The sequence below is a fragment of the Ranitomeya imitator genome, chromosome 1, assembly GCF_032444005.1.
Source record: "Ranitomeya imitator isolate aRanImi1 chromosome 1, aRanImi1.pri, whole genome shotgun sequence".
Lineage (NCBI taxonomy): Eukaryota > Metazoa > Chordata > Amphibia > Anura > Dendrobatidae > Ranitomeya > Ranitomeya imitator.
Genome location: NC_091282.1, coordinates 875,942,444 through 875,960,307, shown reverse-complemented (window position 1 = coordinate 875,960,307; position 17,864 = coordinate 875,942,444). Strand labels below are relative to the sequence as shown.

Here is a 17,864-nt window from a genome sequence, read left to right as displayed (position 1 = left end):
ATGTTTTTTCTCTTTTTTTTACTGGATTTATGAACTGATTTTATTGAATTGGTAACATGACATTGCATAACATACTGCAATTCAAGTTATAATTAGGATGGGCACATCTCTCCACTTTTTTAACCATTTTCTATTGATTCGATATCTCGTAAATAAAGAGCGCAGTAACTGTGTCTTGAAAGCTCCTACTGTTTTGTGTCTGCACCACTTCTGCATTTTTCACCACCTCTTGGCTTTGGCTTAGAAATACTGATGTAAAATACTGACCAAATGCTGAACGTGTGAACGTGGCCTAAGAGGCTGGAATTTATGGACCTGTGGTAATGGGACTAAATGATAAACCTTCATTCAATGATTAACACTTTTGTACATATAATACATGTTTCTCTATGGGTCATACTACAAACAAATCCTGTGTAGTCTGATTCTGCTGCCCTACTCCCTTCCATGTAACCTTAACCTCCTAATAAACCTTTGAATGTATGTTTTAAAGAAATATGGGACATATTAAGGGCTCATGCAAACATCTGTGCAAATCGGAGCGAGAACGACCTGAGCACGATAGCCTGATAGAAATTAATGAAGCTTTAATTCTGCACTTAAAAATGTATGTGCCTTTAGACACACAGAGGGCATGAGTTTTCACAAAGTCACATCCACATTGCTTGAACACTTAAACGGAGCAAATTTTATGGGCAAAAAAAAAAACACAGGGGGAAAAAATGCAGCATTTATGCGCTGGCCGGACACGGCCTAAGGATATGCTCATATGTAGTGCTTTTGATGCGTTTTTTGTCCGCATGAAAAAAGCAGTCTATGACCTGTAACCTAAGAATAAATTATATGTGATTTTTTGGGGCAAAGTCATTTTAATCTTAATGTGGAAAGAATGAGGTAAAAATGCTGAAAGAATTGACGGGCTGCACTGTCTACAAAATGCAGTGCAAATCAAAAAATAAAAGACCAAGAAAACACGTACCATGTGCATAAGATTTTGGAAATCTCATTCATTTTGCTGTTATTGTTAAATTCTTTAAGAATTTAAACATGAAAAAAACGCAACTAAAAACACATCAAGACCACGAAATGTGAACAAGCCTTTTATGCAACTGTCACCTGGAGTTTTGTAGGTTACTGATTTAGGGTTCATTCAGACATCAGTGATTTTTCTCATTTTTTTTTTATACTCTTTATACATTCAGGAGGCCATAATGGCACAACGTAAATAAAATACGTAGATTAGGACTGCCCCATTATGAGAATGCCGTGAAGTGGCGGGGTAGCTCAAAGAATTGATCAATTGTTTGCTAAATGTCTCATATTTGAAATACAGTTAGAATTTATGTGCAATTGCACTTCAGTTATTGCGTTCTGACCATAAGCAGTGCTGGCTTCTTCCCCTTTTTTTTGCTTTGCATTGGTATGTGGCTGACCACCACTGTTGCCATGCACGCTGGGTTATGTGCGCCATTCTTTCTGTGTTCACTGTGATTGATAGGCTGCTGTGCACACACACAGCAGCCCTGCCCTGCCTCAGGCTCCAGTTAATTGTGCACCTGTGTCTCAGCCTGTCTCACCTTTCATCTTTGGTGCTGGTTTGGCAGTGTGGAAGCCAGATCTGAAATGTCCGCACTGGACCTGATCGGCCTTTACCTGCGCTTGCCTTTCCTGGCACCAAGGGAGTGATTCTGAAAATGCTCCAGGTACAGTTCGCATGTAATGTGGTCCTTTTTTTTTTATACTCTTTATACATTCAGGAGGCCATAATGGCACAACGTAAATAAAATACGTAGATTAGGACTGCCCCATTATGAGAATGCCGTGAAGTGGCGGGGTAGCTCAAAGAATTGAGCAATTGTTTGCTAAATGTCTCATATTTGAAATACAGTTAGAATTTATGTGCAATTGCACTTCAGTTATTGCGTTCTGACCATAAGCAGTGCTGGCTTCTTCCCTTTTTTTTATTTTTCTCATATACTTAGAAAATGATCCTGGTTTCATCAGTGTGTTTGATTAGCGTGTCACCGGTTCAGAATGTCCGTTTTTACCAACAGAATATAGTCAGAATGTTATCAGTTTTTCCAGGATGAAATAAAAAGACTCTTCTCCTATCAAACAAATGTTCTGGCATCCAAATGCTGTCCGACTCTTACACGTCCATAGACTTGTCCGGGCGAGTTTGTTTCGACACTTGGATCAATATAGGACAAGTCTGTGTGACTTTGTATGGGCCTCTCGGGCCAAGGAAATATATTTGTAATATATGTGAACAGCCCCTTAAACTCATTTTGGTACGAGAGCAAGAAAAATTGAAGGGGTCCTTAGACCATATGAACACATGATTAAGGCAAACAACCACAAAGGTAAAGTGTTGAGGGAGTGTGACGGGTAAATGTTGCTACTAGCAGCCATTTCTATCACAATGTTCATCCACTTGTGCATCACTGTGGAAGGGTTAGCTGGATTGCGTCTAGTAATACTGCTTCGAAAAGAAATAAATTACATCCCTCAGGTAGAAAATATATACGTCTATGAAACGTTCACCTGCTTTGTTAATATTTTACCTATTTTATTGCTCTTCCCCCAAAGTCCCTCTTTCAGAACTTTTATTTTTGACCTGCTTGCATTATACAGGCTATTGACTTTAATGCTCCGGATGACATACTTGTGCATGCAGCAAGCCGAGGTAGACATGTGCTCTAGTTTTTGTACCCTTACCTTATTTCCTTAAAACATAATACATCTGGAATGTGATCTAAATCTAGTTAAAATCTCTTGTCCATAATAAAACAGCTCAAGATAGCTGAAAATACTGCGGGTTGCATAGCTGAGGTTCAGCAAGCGCAGCCAATACTGTATTTAAATCCTTTAAAACCACAACCACAATTAAAGACCACCTTAACTTTGGCTAAGGCCCCTGGTCACTGCATATCTTGGCAATGCAAATAAGTAAGGGGTTCAATAACTACAAAGGATTTCATTTGCTGTAATATAGATTCATCTGAGTACATTAACATTACAGAGACATAACATCTGTGATGGCTAAAGTTACATATACTCGCAGAAATATGAATTTGTAGAATAATAAGTAATGGCTAACTAGGTGACAAGAAAATATTACTACTGGTAAAATGCTATATTCCAAATATATACAGCTATATAGGGGACATTTACTAAAACTGGGATTCCTTATGCCAATCTTAATCAAAAGCCTCCTGGAGTATAATGCAACAAATGTATTAATACATGTTTCACATGTTTGTCTGCTATGGGCTTACTACATACAGTGGGAAAGTATTCATACCCCTTTAAATTTTTCACCCTGCTTCATTGCAGCTATTTGGTACATTCAAAAAAGTTCATTTTTTTCTCATTAATGTACACCCTGCACCCCATCTTTACTGAAAAAAGTAAAGTAATTTTTGAAAACTTATTAAAAAAGAAAAACTGAAATATCACATAGTCATAAGTATTCAGCCCCTTTTCTCAGTATTGAGTAGAAGCACCCTTTTGAGCTAGTACAGCCATGAGTGTTCTTGGGAATGATGCAACAAGTTTTGCACACTTGGATTTGGGGATCCTCTGCCATTCTTCCTTGCAGTTTCTCTCCAGTTCCATCAGGTTGGATGGTGAACATTGGTGGACAGCAAATTTCAGGTCTCTCCAGAGATGCTCAATTGGGTTTAGGTCACGGCTCTTGCTGGGCCAATCAATGATGGTCACACAGTTGTTGTGAAGCCACTTTTTTGTTATTTTAGCTGTGTGCTTAGGTTTATTGTCTTGTTGGAAGGTGAACCTTCGGCCAAGTCTGAGGTCTACCGCACTCTGGATGAGATTTTCATCCAGGAGATCTCTGTACTTGGCCGCATTCATGTTTTCTTCAATGACAACCAGTTGTCCTGTCCCTGCAGCTGAAAAACACCCCCATAGCATGATGCTGCCACCACCATGTTTCACTGTTGGGATTGTATTGGGCAGGTGATGGGCAGTGCCTGGTTTTCTCCACACATACCACTTAGAATTATCAGTGATCACCAACAATGTCTATCTTCGTCTCATCAGACCAGAGAATCTTATTTCTCATAGTCTGGGAGTCTTTCATGTGCTTTTTAGCAAACTCTATGAATTAGAATATCTAGCAATTATTATTATTTTTTTGTGTCAACTGAATTATGTATGCACATTAATATTTGGGTACAACGGTATAGGCTCTTATGATGCATTGATATTTTTGACACCCAGTTATTATGTATTAATTTTTGAGTTTTGTATATTCAGTTTTAATTTTGGTGAAAATTTAATTATGCATACATAGTGATACACTTTTCACATGGTGACTGTAACATGCTAACTGTATATGCGGTAAATTTCAGGATTTAATTGCATATACGGTATGCATGAATGGGGCTTTGTATACATACATACATTATTGAAAAAAACCTTATTTGATTATGTATTTCTGTAATTGTGTGTTGTTTAACTAATCCCCATGGAATTTGGTGTTAGATATATTCATTATATATATGGCTAGACTGCAATATCCTCAGCTTTTGGCTGTGGTATCCAGTGTGATCATGTAAGAAACCAGCGTACAGGACTTATGCGGTACGCTGTGCCCTCCGAGATTTGCACATACTACCTTCGGCTCTCCTAGACCTCGTACCTGGTAGTGCGCATGCGCAGCCTGTGGTCTGGATTCCTGGCGCATCACGTCTTCGTGGCCTTGGCAACATTGGGTACTCAGTCCCTGTACGTCCGGTCACATGGTGCAGGCGCCTGGGTTTCCGGATCCTCCTGGCTGTGCACGCGCCACAAATGCCCGGGCCGCGGCGCTAGGTGGTTGATCCATATAAAAAGACCCTAATCTGCACAATAGTTACCCCCCGATGAAGGACAAAAGTCCGAAACGTGAGTAGGGGTGCATAATTTAGGACGTGGCAACCCTCCAAGGTAATACTCGGCATACCCTTCCCTTTTTGCACTGTGCACTTTATTTTTGACTTTTAAACATTGTTGGTATATGTGGTTTTTTACATTGATCGTAATGTGACACATGGCACTTTTGTTGGTAATATATATGGCACATATTCTGTGCATTTAAGGCTTTTTTCACCCTGTTGCACTTTTTTGAGCTGCACACTGTTGCACTTTTTTGAGCTGCACATAGATATATTTTTTTTATAATTTTTGGGATTTTTGAGTAAACCGATTTTTATATGTGAGGTTGAGTCAGCCACTACTATTGATATTGGAGCAAGTATATGTGGTGTCTCCAAATCCTATTATGCGCACTATTGCTTGTTTTTATATTATTTTTTACATCTTTTATGTTGCCATATGTATGTAATAAAGGCATTTTTTTTATCTATTTCCTGTATGATATTTCTCTGGGGATCCATTGTCTGGTTGGTTGGGCTGTTTTCTTAGCAAACTCTATGCGGACTTTGATATGTCTTGCACTAAGGAGAGGCTTCTGTCAAGCTACTCTGCCATAAAGCCCAACTGGTGGAGGGCTGCAATGATAGTTGGAACTTTCTCCCGTCTCCCTACTGCATCTCTGGAGCTCAACCACAGTGATCTTGGGGTTCTTCTTTACTTCTCTGACCAAGGCTCTTCTCCCACGACTGCTCAGTTTGGCTGGTTGGTCAGGTCTAGGAAGACTTCTGGTGGTCCCAAACTTCTTCCATTTAAGGATTATGGAGGCCACTGTGCTCTTATGAACCCTGAGTACTGCAAAAATTCTGTTGTAACCTTGGCCAGCATCAACTTTCTCGATTTGACTATATGTGTGGAACATGGCAAAATAATTACGAAAGGGTGCCATAAGGATGTCGACTCTAACAGTTTCATCCACATAAGCAGCTGTCACCTGCCAATTTGGCTCACCAATATAGCAAAAAGCCAATACATGAGAATAGGGAGGAATTGTACCAATATTGAGGACTACAAAAGAGAAACACAATATCTAACTGATCAATTTTTGGAAAAAGGAAACAAATTTGAATCCTTAATGAAAACAAAACAAGAAGTTAAAACTATGTCCAGACCCTCTTTAATCTATAAACCTCCAAAGCACGATACCCCTCCAACCATTCAGGAACAAATACAACAATTACCCATTATAACGCAGTTCCATTCTGGTCACAAAATATTTAATAATATTGTATCTAAACACTGGTCACTATTACACAAGGATAAGTGTATAGGGATTTGCTACCAAACAAACCCAGATTAATCTATGCTAAGGCCCAAAACCTGGACCTCTTGCTGGCACCAATCACAAGGATGCACAATCTGGGCAAAAATAGTGCCATCCAACAAACCCTTGTAGAGTCAAACAACATTGGTACGAGCTTAATGATATGTTTTTAGAAAAAGTAGACACCAGGTGGTGTGTTTTATTAGCTTTTATATTAGCTTTTATATACCGTATATACTCGAGTATAAGCCGAGATTTTCAGCCCAAATTTTAGGGCTGAAAGTGCCCCCCTCGGCTTATACTCGAGTCACGGTAGCGGTGGGGTCGGCAGGTGAGGGGGAGAGGGCGCTGAGGTATACTTACCTAGTCCCAGCGATCCTCGCGCTGTCCCTGCCGTCCCACGGGCTTCGGCGCTGCAGCTTCTTCCTCTCTTCAGCGGTCACGTGGGACCGCTCATTACAGAAATGAATAAGCGGCTCCACCTCCCATAGGGGCGGAGCCGCTTATTCATTTCTCTAATCAGCGGTGCCGGTGACCGCTGATAGAGAAAGAAGCTGCAGCGCCGAAGACAGGAGGGGACAGCGCGAGGATCGCCAGGACTAGGTGAGTATGTTATATTCACCTGTCCTCGTTCCAGCCGCCGGGCGCCGATCCATCTTCCCGGCCGGCGCCTCCATCTTCCCGGCGTCTGCGCTCTCTGACTGATCAGGCAGAGGGCGCGATGACGCATATAGTGTGCGCGGCGCCCTCTGCCTGATCAGTCAGAGCAGAGACGCCGGGAAGATGGAGGCGCCGGAACGAGACGCCGGGAGCTGCAATCAAGGGAGGTGAGTATGTGGTTTTTTTTTTTTTATTGCAGCAGTAGCAGCGGCAGCACAGATTAATGTGGAGCATCTATGGGGCACAGTGAACGGTGCAGAGCACCGTATATGGCACATCTATGGGGCACAGTGAACGGTGCAAAGCACCGTATAAGGCACAGCTAGGGGGCACAATGAACGGTGCAGAGCACCGTATAAGGCACAGCTAGGGGGCACAATGAACGGTGCAGAGCACCGTATAAGGCACAGCTAGGGGGCACAATGAACGGTGCAGAGCACCGTATATGGGCACAGCTATGGGGCACAATGAACGGTGCAGAGCACCGTATATGGCACAGCTAGGGGGCACAATGAACGGTGCAGAGCACCGTATAAGGCACAGCTAGGGGGCACAGTGAACGGTGCAGAGCACCGTATATGGCACATCTATGGGGCACAGTGAACGGTGCAGAGCACCGTATATGGGCACAGCTATGGGGCACAATGAACGGTGCAGAGCACCGTATATGGGCACAGCTATGGGGCACAATGAACGGTGCAGAGCACCGTATATGGCACAGCTAGGGGGCACAATGAACGGTGCAGAGCACCGTATATGGCACAGCTAGGGGGCACAGTGAACGGTGCAGAGCACCGTATATGGCACACCTATGGGGCACAGTGAACGGTGCAGAGCACCGTATATGGCACAGCTAGGGGGCACAATGAACGGTGCAGAGCACCGTATATGGCACAGCTATGGGGCACAGTGAACGGTGCAGAGCACTATATGGGGCACAGCTATGGGGAAATATGAACGGTGCAGAGCACTATATGGCACAGCTATGGGGAAATAATGATCTATTTTTATTTTTGAAATTCACCGGTAAATGCTGCATTTCCACCCTAGGCTTATACTCGAGTCAATAAGTTTTCCCAGTTTTTTGTGGCAAAATTAGGGGGGTCGGCTTATACTCGGGTCGGCTTATACTCGAGTATATACGGTAATCTCTGATTGGGCTTAGTACACCAGAAGTTTTTATCCTATTCTAGTAATAAACGTTATGTTTTACATTTTTATATTTCTACATATAGGCACACGTATTTATCTATATTTATTTATCTTTATTCAGTTTAACCCATGAAAGTCTTTCACTCTTTGAGGTGAGTGTGGCTTAATATTACCCTAATGCAGCTCATTACCCAGAATCAAAATACTGCATCCATACATCAAAATCCATTGATCAACTCTATTATGGATAACTGATGGCTTAATTGGACACACAGACCAGCCCTGGTTTAATTAATCATCTATTAGGATAGACACCTGCAGGTCTCAGGGTGCTAATGTATATATGGACAAATGCGCATAGCTTACAACTATGTTGAGCATTCCGATACTGCAAATATCGGGTATCGGCCAATATTCGCTGTATCGGAATTCCAATTCCGAGTTCCGATATTTTTGCGATATCGGAAATCGGTATCGGAAGTTCCTATAGTGCAATGATGCACTATAATGGAGTGTGGGTGGTGCGTGGGTGGAGACTGGGTGTGTGTGTGTGGGCGGTGTCTGTGCGTGACCGTGGGGCTCTCTGCGTGTTTGCCGGGGCTCTATGCGGCATGCGGGGTCTCTGTGCGGCATGCAGGGTCTCTGTGCGGCGGGCGGGGTGTCTCTGCGGCGGGTTGGGTGTCTCTGTGGCGGGCGGGGTCTCTGTGTGGCGGGCGTGGTCTCTGTGTGGCGGGCGGGGTCTCTGTGGGGCGTGCGGGGGTCTCTGTGGGGCGTGTGGGGGTCTCTGTGGGGCGTGCGGGGGTCTCTGCGGGGTCTCTGCGGCATGCGGTGTGTCTCTGTGCGGGGTGTCTCAGTGCGGGCATCGTCCGATGGGACTACAAGTCCCATCAGACGATGCCTACTACACTGACAGTGATTGACACATTAGCCAATGATGGGACAGCAGTAGTCCCATCATCCGGCTAGTGTGTTGAATGAAAAAAAACAAAAAACTCCATACATACTCCATACATACTCCATACAGTACATACATGACATACAGTACATTAAACATAGAATTCATACTCACCATTACTTGTCATTTTGATCCCTGAAGCCAGTGTCATCTGTAAAAAAAGGTGAAAAAAACAAACAACCAATATACTCCCTGTCCGCAGAAATCCACGAGTGTCCCACGACGATCTCCCGTGGAGAATGGCAGCAACAGCTGTTGCAACCGCTCTCCAGGGGCCCCAGAAACACAATGACGGGAGGAAGGGATTCCTCCGCCGCTGTAAAAAAAATAGTCCCTAGCCTCACTTATGGCATTGCTGCATGAGAAATTTTCCCATGCAGCAATTGCCATAAAGTAAGACTTTGAACTTTAGTAACCTCAGTGATGCACTGCAGGAGCCATTGTCTCCTGTCAGTGTGTCACTGAGGGTCCTATAGAGCAGTGACATCACCCGATGTCACTGTTCTATAGGGGAGATCGTCTTGGGACACTCGTTATTAATTGGACTACGGCGGACAGGTAGTATACGGTTTATTATTTTACGTTTTTTTGCAGGCGCTGAAGTATGGTAAGTATGTTTAAATGAAGTATATTAAAATACTTTTTTATGAATGTGTGCATGTTTTATTAACCCTTTCTTACTATTGGATTAATAATGGATAGGCGTCTCATTGACGCCTCTCCGTTATTAACCCAGCTTAATGTCACCTTACAATAGCAAGGTGACATTAACCCCTTATTACCCCATATCCCACTGCTACACGGGAGTGGGAAGAGAGGGGCTAAGTGCCGGAATTGGCGCATCTTACAGATGCGCCATTTCTGGGGCGGCTGGGGACTGGTATTTGTAGCCGGAGGGGGGGGGCAATATCCATGGCCCCTCTCTAGGCTATGAATATCAGCCCGCAGCTGTCTGCGTAGCCTTTCTGGCTATAAAATATAGGGGGACCCCACGTCATTTTTTTGGGGGGTCCCCCTATTTTAATAGCCAGTAAAGGCTACGCAGACAGTTGTGGGCTGATAATCATAGCAGGCTACAAATATTGGCTCCCGGCTGTCGGCTTTCCCGCTCTGACGCAGAAAATTGCGCGGGAGCCCACACCGATTTTTTCTGCTTTCTTTTTTTTTTTTTAATTCAACGCTCATTAAGGCCTCTTTCACTCTTGCATCGGTACGGGTCCGTCGCTATGCGTCGGGACGACGTACCGACGCACGTTGAAATTTGTGCACAATGTGGGCAGCGGATGCAGTTTTTCAACGCATCCGCTGCCCATTCTGAAGTCCGGGGAGGAGAGGGTGGAGTTTCTGCCGCGCATGCGCGGTAGAAAATGGCGGGTGCGACGGCCAAAAAAAGTTCACTTGAACTTTTTTGTGCCGATGGTCCGCCAAAACACAACAGTTCCGTTGCATGACGGACGCGACGTGTGGCCATCCATCACGATCCGTCGCTAATACAAGTCTATGGGTACATAACGCATCCTGCGAGCACATTTGCAGGATCCGTTTTCTTCCGCCAGATCTTTTTTTTTCCGCGGGATCCGTTTTTTTTCCACCGGATCGTTTTTTTCCGCTAGATCCAAAAAGTGAAATAATAAACCGTATACTACCTTGTCTGCCGTAGTCCAATTAATAACGAGTGTCCCAAGACGATCTCCCCTATAGAACAATGACATCGGGTGATGTCACTGCTCTATAGGACCCTCAGTGACACACTTGACAGGAGACAATGGCTCCTGCAGTGCATCACTGAGGTTACTAAAGTTCAAAGTCTTACTTTATGGCAATTGCTGCGTGGGAAAATTTCTCATGCAGCAATTCCATAAGTGAGGCTAGGGACTATTTTTTTTAAAGCGGCGAAGGAATCCCTTCCTCCCGTCATTGTGTTTCTGGGGCCCCTGGAGAGCGGTCGCAATAGCTGCTGCTTCTGTTCTCCACGGGAGATCGTCGTGGGACACTCATGGATTTCTGCAGACAGGGAGTATATTGGTTGTTTGTTTTTTTCACCTTTTTTACAGATGACACTGGCTTCGGGGATCAAAATGACAAGTAATGGTGTGTATGAACTCTATGTTTAATGTACTGTATGTCATGTATGTACTGTATACACGCCCCACAGAGACCCCACCAGCCACACAGAGACCACGCCCGCCGCAAAGAGACCCCACCCGCCGCAGAGACACCCTGCACGCCCCGCAGAGACACCCTGCATGCCGCACAGACCCCAGAGAGCCCCGGTAGGCAGGTACACATCACTGGCAGGGCCGCACAGACCCCACCCACACAGACACTCACAGTGTCCGCCCACGCACCGCCCACGCACCACCCACACTCTTCCCCCCTTCGGAACAGGATGTTTAAGGACAGAAAGGGCTTATTTACATTCCGATATTTGTGTCCCATTGACTTGCATTGGTATCGGGTATCGGTATCGGCGATATCCGATATTTTTTGGCTATCGGCCGATCCAATCTGATACCAATACTTCTGGGTATCGGAAGGTATCGCTCAAGTCAACACTACTTGCAACATATCCCTGATGAAGAGGGGAGGCACCCCTTGAAAAGCATAGGATTGAGTCTATCACGCTCCCCATCCTGCTTCTACGTGACGTCACAAAAGCTTTTTTTCCACGCCTCAACCCTTAGCGCTGCTTCCGGCCAGAGCAAGCAAGGAGTCGGCGCATCCTCAGACCGCACTGTCACTGCTAGCCAGCACCACCAAGCTTAGCAGCAGCACCCAGCCGGCCCACGCAAGGAATTAGGTTCTACAAGTAAGCACACTCCAATTGCAATTCTATCTCTAGCATTTAACTCTATGAGATTATTTATCTAATCACCGCTATCATGTATAATTTATTTAGTGCTTGCTATCAGCATTTCTACTAGTTGGGTTGCCATCACCTACAATTATTATATGCTGCCTCTGCCCGTATGTTATATCGCAGTAAGGTCTTATGGGCTCATTCTAATCTTACACATATAAGCACAGGTTATTCATGCACTTAGCTGCACGCGCGATCTCCTCTAATTACTGCTCTCATTTACCTAGTGCTTTCCATCAGTATCTCACTGGTTGGACTGCCTTCACCTTCAAGTGTCAATTGCTGCCTCTGCCTATACCACAGTAAGTCTCAAATACTCAGAGGCTAGTATTTAGGTATAGGGAACACATCCATTAATCATATAACATATTGTTATTCCCTGAAGTAGTAAATACGCACAATTAAAGCATACTACTAGCAGAACCCCTTCACGCTAGAACCCAGAACCCGGTCCAAGAAGTCTCTCATGGACATTTGCACCAAGTAGTAAGTACTGAAATTTTTTTAGCAAGCAGTACTACTGGTAATTCCATCCATTTCCGTATATGATCTATACTATTTTTTATTGGCAGTGGCCACCAAAAGGATTTAATTCTTATGAGTTTCCTGATATATGCTCCATATTAACACAATCACAGCGTGAGTATATATATATATATATATTTATATATATATATATATTTTTTTTTTTCTCTCTCTATTATCTCAGCATAGCGCGGTGGATGGTGGATTGGTATCTCGTCTAGCCCCAATTTTTTACAGTTTTACAGGAACTGGCACAGAGCCTGTCACTTTCACCAGCTGCATCTGAGATTTATCAACAATCTATTTCTGAGTGGTAAGTGCCAGTGTGCACTTCTTTATTCTGAGTACTGTATCAACACGGGCTGAAATGCCACTCTGCCAGGAAGAAGCCTTTGCTCCAAAAGAAACATAAAAAGCCAGATTAATGTTTGCACATGCACACAGGAACAAAAACCTTATTTTTTGGAGATATGTTCTATGGTCTGATGAAACTAAAATTTTACTTTTTGGACATGATGACCATCGTTACATTTGGAGGAAAAAGGGAGAAGCTTGTAAGCCAAAGAACACCATCCCAACTGTGAATCACGGGGGTAGCAGCATCATGTTGTGGGGTTGATTTGCTGCAGGAGGGACTGGTGCACTTCACAAAATAGACGGCATCATGAGAAAAGAAGATTATGTGGCAATACTGAAGCAACATCTCAAGACATCAGCCAGGAAGTTAAAGCTTGGGCAGAAATGGGTCTTCCAAATGGGCAATGAGTCGACCCGAAGCATACTGCCAAAATGGTAACAAAGTGGCTTAAGGTTAACAAAGTCAATGTTTTGGAGTGGCCATCACAAAGCCCTTATCTCAATCCAATTGAAAAATGTATGGGCAAAGCAGAAAAGGCAGGTGCAAGCAAGGTGAAGGTGACATACAAACCTGGATCAGTTACACCAGTTTTGTCAGAAGGAATGGGACCAAACTCCAACCAACTATTGTGAGAAGCTTGTAGAAAGATATTCCAAATGTTTGACCCAAGTTATTCAGTTAAAGGGCAATGGTACCAAATACTAATGAAATGTATTTAAACTTTTGACTTTGCGGTAAGTAATAAAATGCCTTAAAACAATTTCTCTCTGTCTGTCTCTCTCTTTTTCTCATTATTCTGACATTTGGAAAATATTAATAATTATGGTAATCCTAGTTTACCTAAAATGGGAAAAGGTTTATTCTGATTTCTTGTCAAATATTGAGAAAAACATGGATATGTGTCTTTTTTATGTAGTGAATGTAAACATCTGGTTTCAATTGTATTATGCGTGAATGACACCTGTTATGCCAATCTGCTGAGCAATTACTTATGTGATTATCTACTAGGGACCTCATCTGAACACCGGTCTCACCTTACACTATATGCCCACACCTTAATCTGCCGGAAGCGCCGTTTGGACGCATTTCTTCATTTAATGACCATTTTAATGACCACTGTTTCTGATCACATCTTACATGCCCCAATGAGGATGGTTTATAGGTCCTCTACTACCTCTACTATACTCCTAGTCTTCAGAATACGCATCTGTTTTATCCAAAGCTTGTTAATATTTCTACATAATTGGTATTAGAAATGGTACCTTAGGTCAGTGGGACGAGGAAGGAGCTTTTTCTTGCCACTAAAGTACACTTCAAAGTCTTCTGACTTCAGTCGATGGGAATAATCAATATACCCAGACAACTCTTGTCCATGTGAATTTTTATCTCGTATTAAGATGATAGACTAAAAGAGAAAATACAAAAGTTATCTATAAAGAAAAAAGTCAAAATCATATACAATGCTGTATTTTGAGAATATTATATATCTACAAGATGTGCAGCAAATTACACCATTTGGAGACTCACAAATTACTTGATGGTTAAATGCTACCCGATTCACTCTGGACGATCTGTTGTACGATGCATACTGTGCTATCATTGTGAAAATGTATCTTTATTCCACTATTTCAAAATGTAATAACAAACTGAAAAACTAACAGGAGATGAATTGCCATAATTCGAGCACAAAACACAAACATTCTAGGCCCAATCTTAGAACTTATTTACTTTAGTGTCAAAACCTTATTTTATTTTGGATTCACAATTTTTTGTGTGTGCCAAACTGGGATAATGTTTTAAAACTTCCTTTTAATATCTTAAATCCAGCATTAATTAGCTGATCACTGCAGAATATGGATAAGTTTTGGCGCGATGAGGCAACCCCTTAAATAGCATCTGTCAAATTTATCTTACTCTTAGGCTGGCCATACATATTAGGCGGCTTGCGGCCAAATGATGCTTCGATAGCTTGGCCAACAGCTATCTCAGCTGACACTTCCATATATAGGAGAGCTCACTTGGTCGAGCGCTTCTGTGTTCTATATGAGAAAGTTGCCAAATGACATGACCAAAATCAGTAAGTGCCCCATACCCATTAGACCGTCGTCTGAACTCATTCATATTGGTGGGATCGGCTGCCATTAGTCTAATGTATATGGGGGCATTGGAGCGAAGTTCAAATTAGCATATTTTTGTTTCCATGTATGCAAAAGGACTGCACATGGTCACCACACAGACCAATATTCACCTATGGGCTAATGCACATTGGCGAACCTGCACAAGGATCTCATGTAAATGTGGCAAAAAGTTATAGCATGCACTATCTTGGCCCAATTTACAACCTAGACCAGAGCATGTAAATAGTAAGACAGTTGGTGCACCCATCCATTATGGTAAAATAGGATGAGCACTCAAATGATCTTACCCCTACAGGAATATTCTCATAAATCGGATTTGTTGTTTTTTTAAGTGAGAAAGGTCATGTGAACATGCCCATAGACTATGATGATGAGTTTTCTGACATCAGCAGCTGGGAGAGTGTTTTTTTATTTATAACACAGCTGTTATCACAATATCAGTATGATGCAGCAGGTTTTTCAGTTTTTCTGCACAAGACATTTTTTTCAGACAGGTCCATTGTTTGAAACCCACATGAAAAAGCATTAACTAAACTCTCAAAACAATGAACAAATGCAAATGCAAAGATACCTTTCTGGTCACATGATCAGTCTTTTGAGCATCTTTTAACCACTTCAGAATTCTAAAGAAGACAAGTGGTTAAAAGAAGAGACTTGACAATTCTTAAGGCCAGAAGGCTTAAAAGATGGCTGGGATCAGGGTAGATCTTATCTGGTGGAAGGTGTCAAAATAGATGTTGACAGGCTGAATGTCTTTGATCATCTAAAGAAAAAAAAATCCCTGGTGTGCTGGCCCAGGCTGCCAAATTATCCTCAACCAATTCCCACAATCCATCTCTTCTGACCCAGCAGTCGGGACTATAAATTTAGAACCATCCTTAGGGGTGCACGCACGTGGGGGTGCACACAAGCGTCCCAGAAGCAAAGCGTCACGAAGCTAAGCGTAGTGATACAGCAGTTATTCCATGGCAGTTAGTCAGGGCAGGAGTCAGGTAACCAACACTCTGCACTCCCTTCTATCCATGTGCTTTATTCCTATCCTCCTGTGTTCCCTTGCAATCCACTTTCACCGACCAATCCCCCCTCCATCACGACTCATATACATCAACTCCTTTCTGCTTCCCTCTCCCATGTACAGCACCCATTCACTTCTCACCTTCCTGAAAAACCTCAGTCCATCTTGCCCAAACACTCTGCACAAAAAACTTCATACAATTCTAAAAACTACTTGCTTTTTATCTTCCTACTCCTACTGATTTCAGGGGACATCTCCCCCAACCCTGGTCCACCATCCACCAACCTCAACCCATACCCTACCTCACATAGAAACCTTAATAATCTTACTAATATTACTTGCACTCCTTCATCTCCTTCTTTTAATTGTGCCCTTAGGAATCCACAGTCTGTATGCAGCAAGCTTCCTTTCCTACACTATTACTTTCTGAAAAACTCTCTGAATCTGCTGGCCCTCACGGGAACCTGGATTCAGGATTCTGACACGGTCTCTCCTGCTGCCATTTCCCATGGTGGCTTACAATTCTCACATTCCCCGAGACCCACAAACAGACATGGTGGTGGAGTCGGCATACTTCTCTCCCCACAATGCACCTTCCAGGTCATCCCCCCAGCTCCATCACTCTCATTCCCTTCTTTTGAGGTCCACACCATCAGGCTCTTTCGTCCCCTCTCCCTCAGAGTAGCGGTCATATACCGGCCCCCAGGCTCACCCACCCACTTCCTGGACCATTTCTCTGCCTGGCTGCCGCACTTCATGTCCTCAGAACTACCAACCCTTATCCTGGGAGACTACAACATCCCCATTAACAGCCCCACTTCCACATCTGCATCCCAGCTTCTATCACTAACCACTTCTCTAGGCCTCTCACAGCTCTCAACCTTTGAGACACACAAGGATGGTAACACCCTTGACCTGGTCTTCGCCTGGCTCTGCTCAATCTCCTACCTAGATAACTTGCAGCTTCCCCTCTCTGACCACAATATTCTCTCCTTCACACTCACAAATCCTCGCCCACCCCAGCACACTGCTACCTACCGCACATTCAGAAATCTACATGCCACTAACCCTCATACACTTTCAGACTCCCTACACTCATCATTGTCCCAAATCTCTTCTTTTTCCTGTCCTGATCTGGCTGTACATCACTTCAATGACACTCTTAGAAGCACCCTTGACCAAGTAGCGCCCCTCACCCTCAGAACCTCCAAACACAGAGTGAAACAGCCCTTGCTCACATCGCAAACCCGATTTCTCCAGAGATGCTCTATGTGTGCTGAACGCTTATGGAGGAAAACACGCACACCAGAAGACTTCATACACTTCAAATTTATGTTAAGGACCTATAACTCTGCCCTTCACCTCGCCAAACAGACCTACTTCACCACCCTGATCTCCTCACTAGCCAACAACCCCAAGAAACATTTTGACACCTTTCACTCCCTCCTCAGGCCAAAAGCACAAGCCCCTATCACAGACATCTGTGCTGATGACCTGGTCTCCCACTTTATAGAGAAAATAGACAATATCCGTCAGGAAATCGGCTCCCAATCACCAAGTTCAGTGACTCCCATCCCTCCCTGCATCTCCCCTTGCTCACTCTCCACATTTGATCCCATTACAGAAGAAGAAGTCTCCTGGCTCCTCTCCTCTTCTCGTCCGACTACATGCACCACCGACCCCATTCCCTCACACCTCCTCCAGTCTCTCTCTCCAGTTGTCACAACTCACCTAGCTACAATCTTTAATCTCTCCCTCTCCTCTGGCATTTTCCCCTCCCCCTTAAAACACTCTATCATTACTCCATTACTAAAGAAACTCCAATATCCCCTTCATCTCTAAACTCTTGGAGCGCCTGCCTTACCCGTTACCTCTCCACTCACTCCCTCCTAGACCCTTCTCAGTCCCTCCTCCCCTACATTCAACTGAAACTGCACTCATCAAAGTGACCAATGACCTTCTGACAGCAAAAAGTAACGATGACCACTCTCTGCTCATTCTT

At 43.6% G+C, this 17,864-nt stretch overlaps 1 protein-coding gene across 2 annotated transcripts in view; it reads right to left on the bottom strand.

Annotated features, from left to right (window-relative positions):
- CFAP299 (cilia and flagella associated protein 299) overlaps positions 1-17,864 on the bottom strand; it is a 967,879-nt gene that overhangs the window by 162,405 nt on the left and 787,610 nt on the right. For both annotated transcript variants that reach the window (XM_069745705.1, XM_069745706.1), the window contains exon 4: positions 13,972-14,114. In XM_069745705.1, the coding sequence (XP_069601806.1) occupies positions 13,972-14,114 (143 nt within the window). The remainder of the gene's footprint in view (positions 1-13,971; positions 14,115-17,864) is intronic.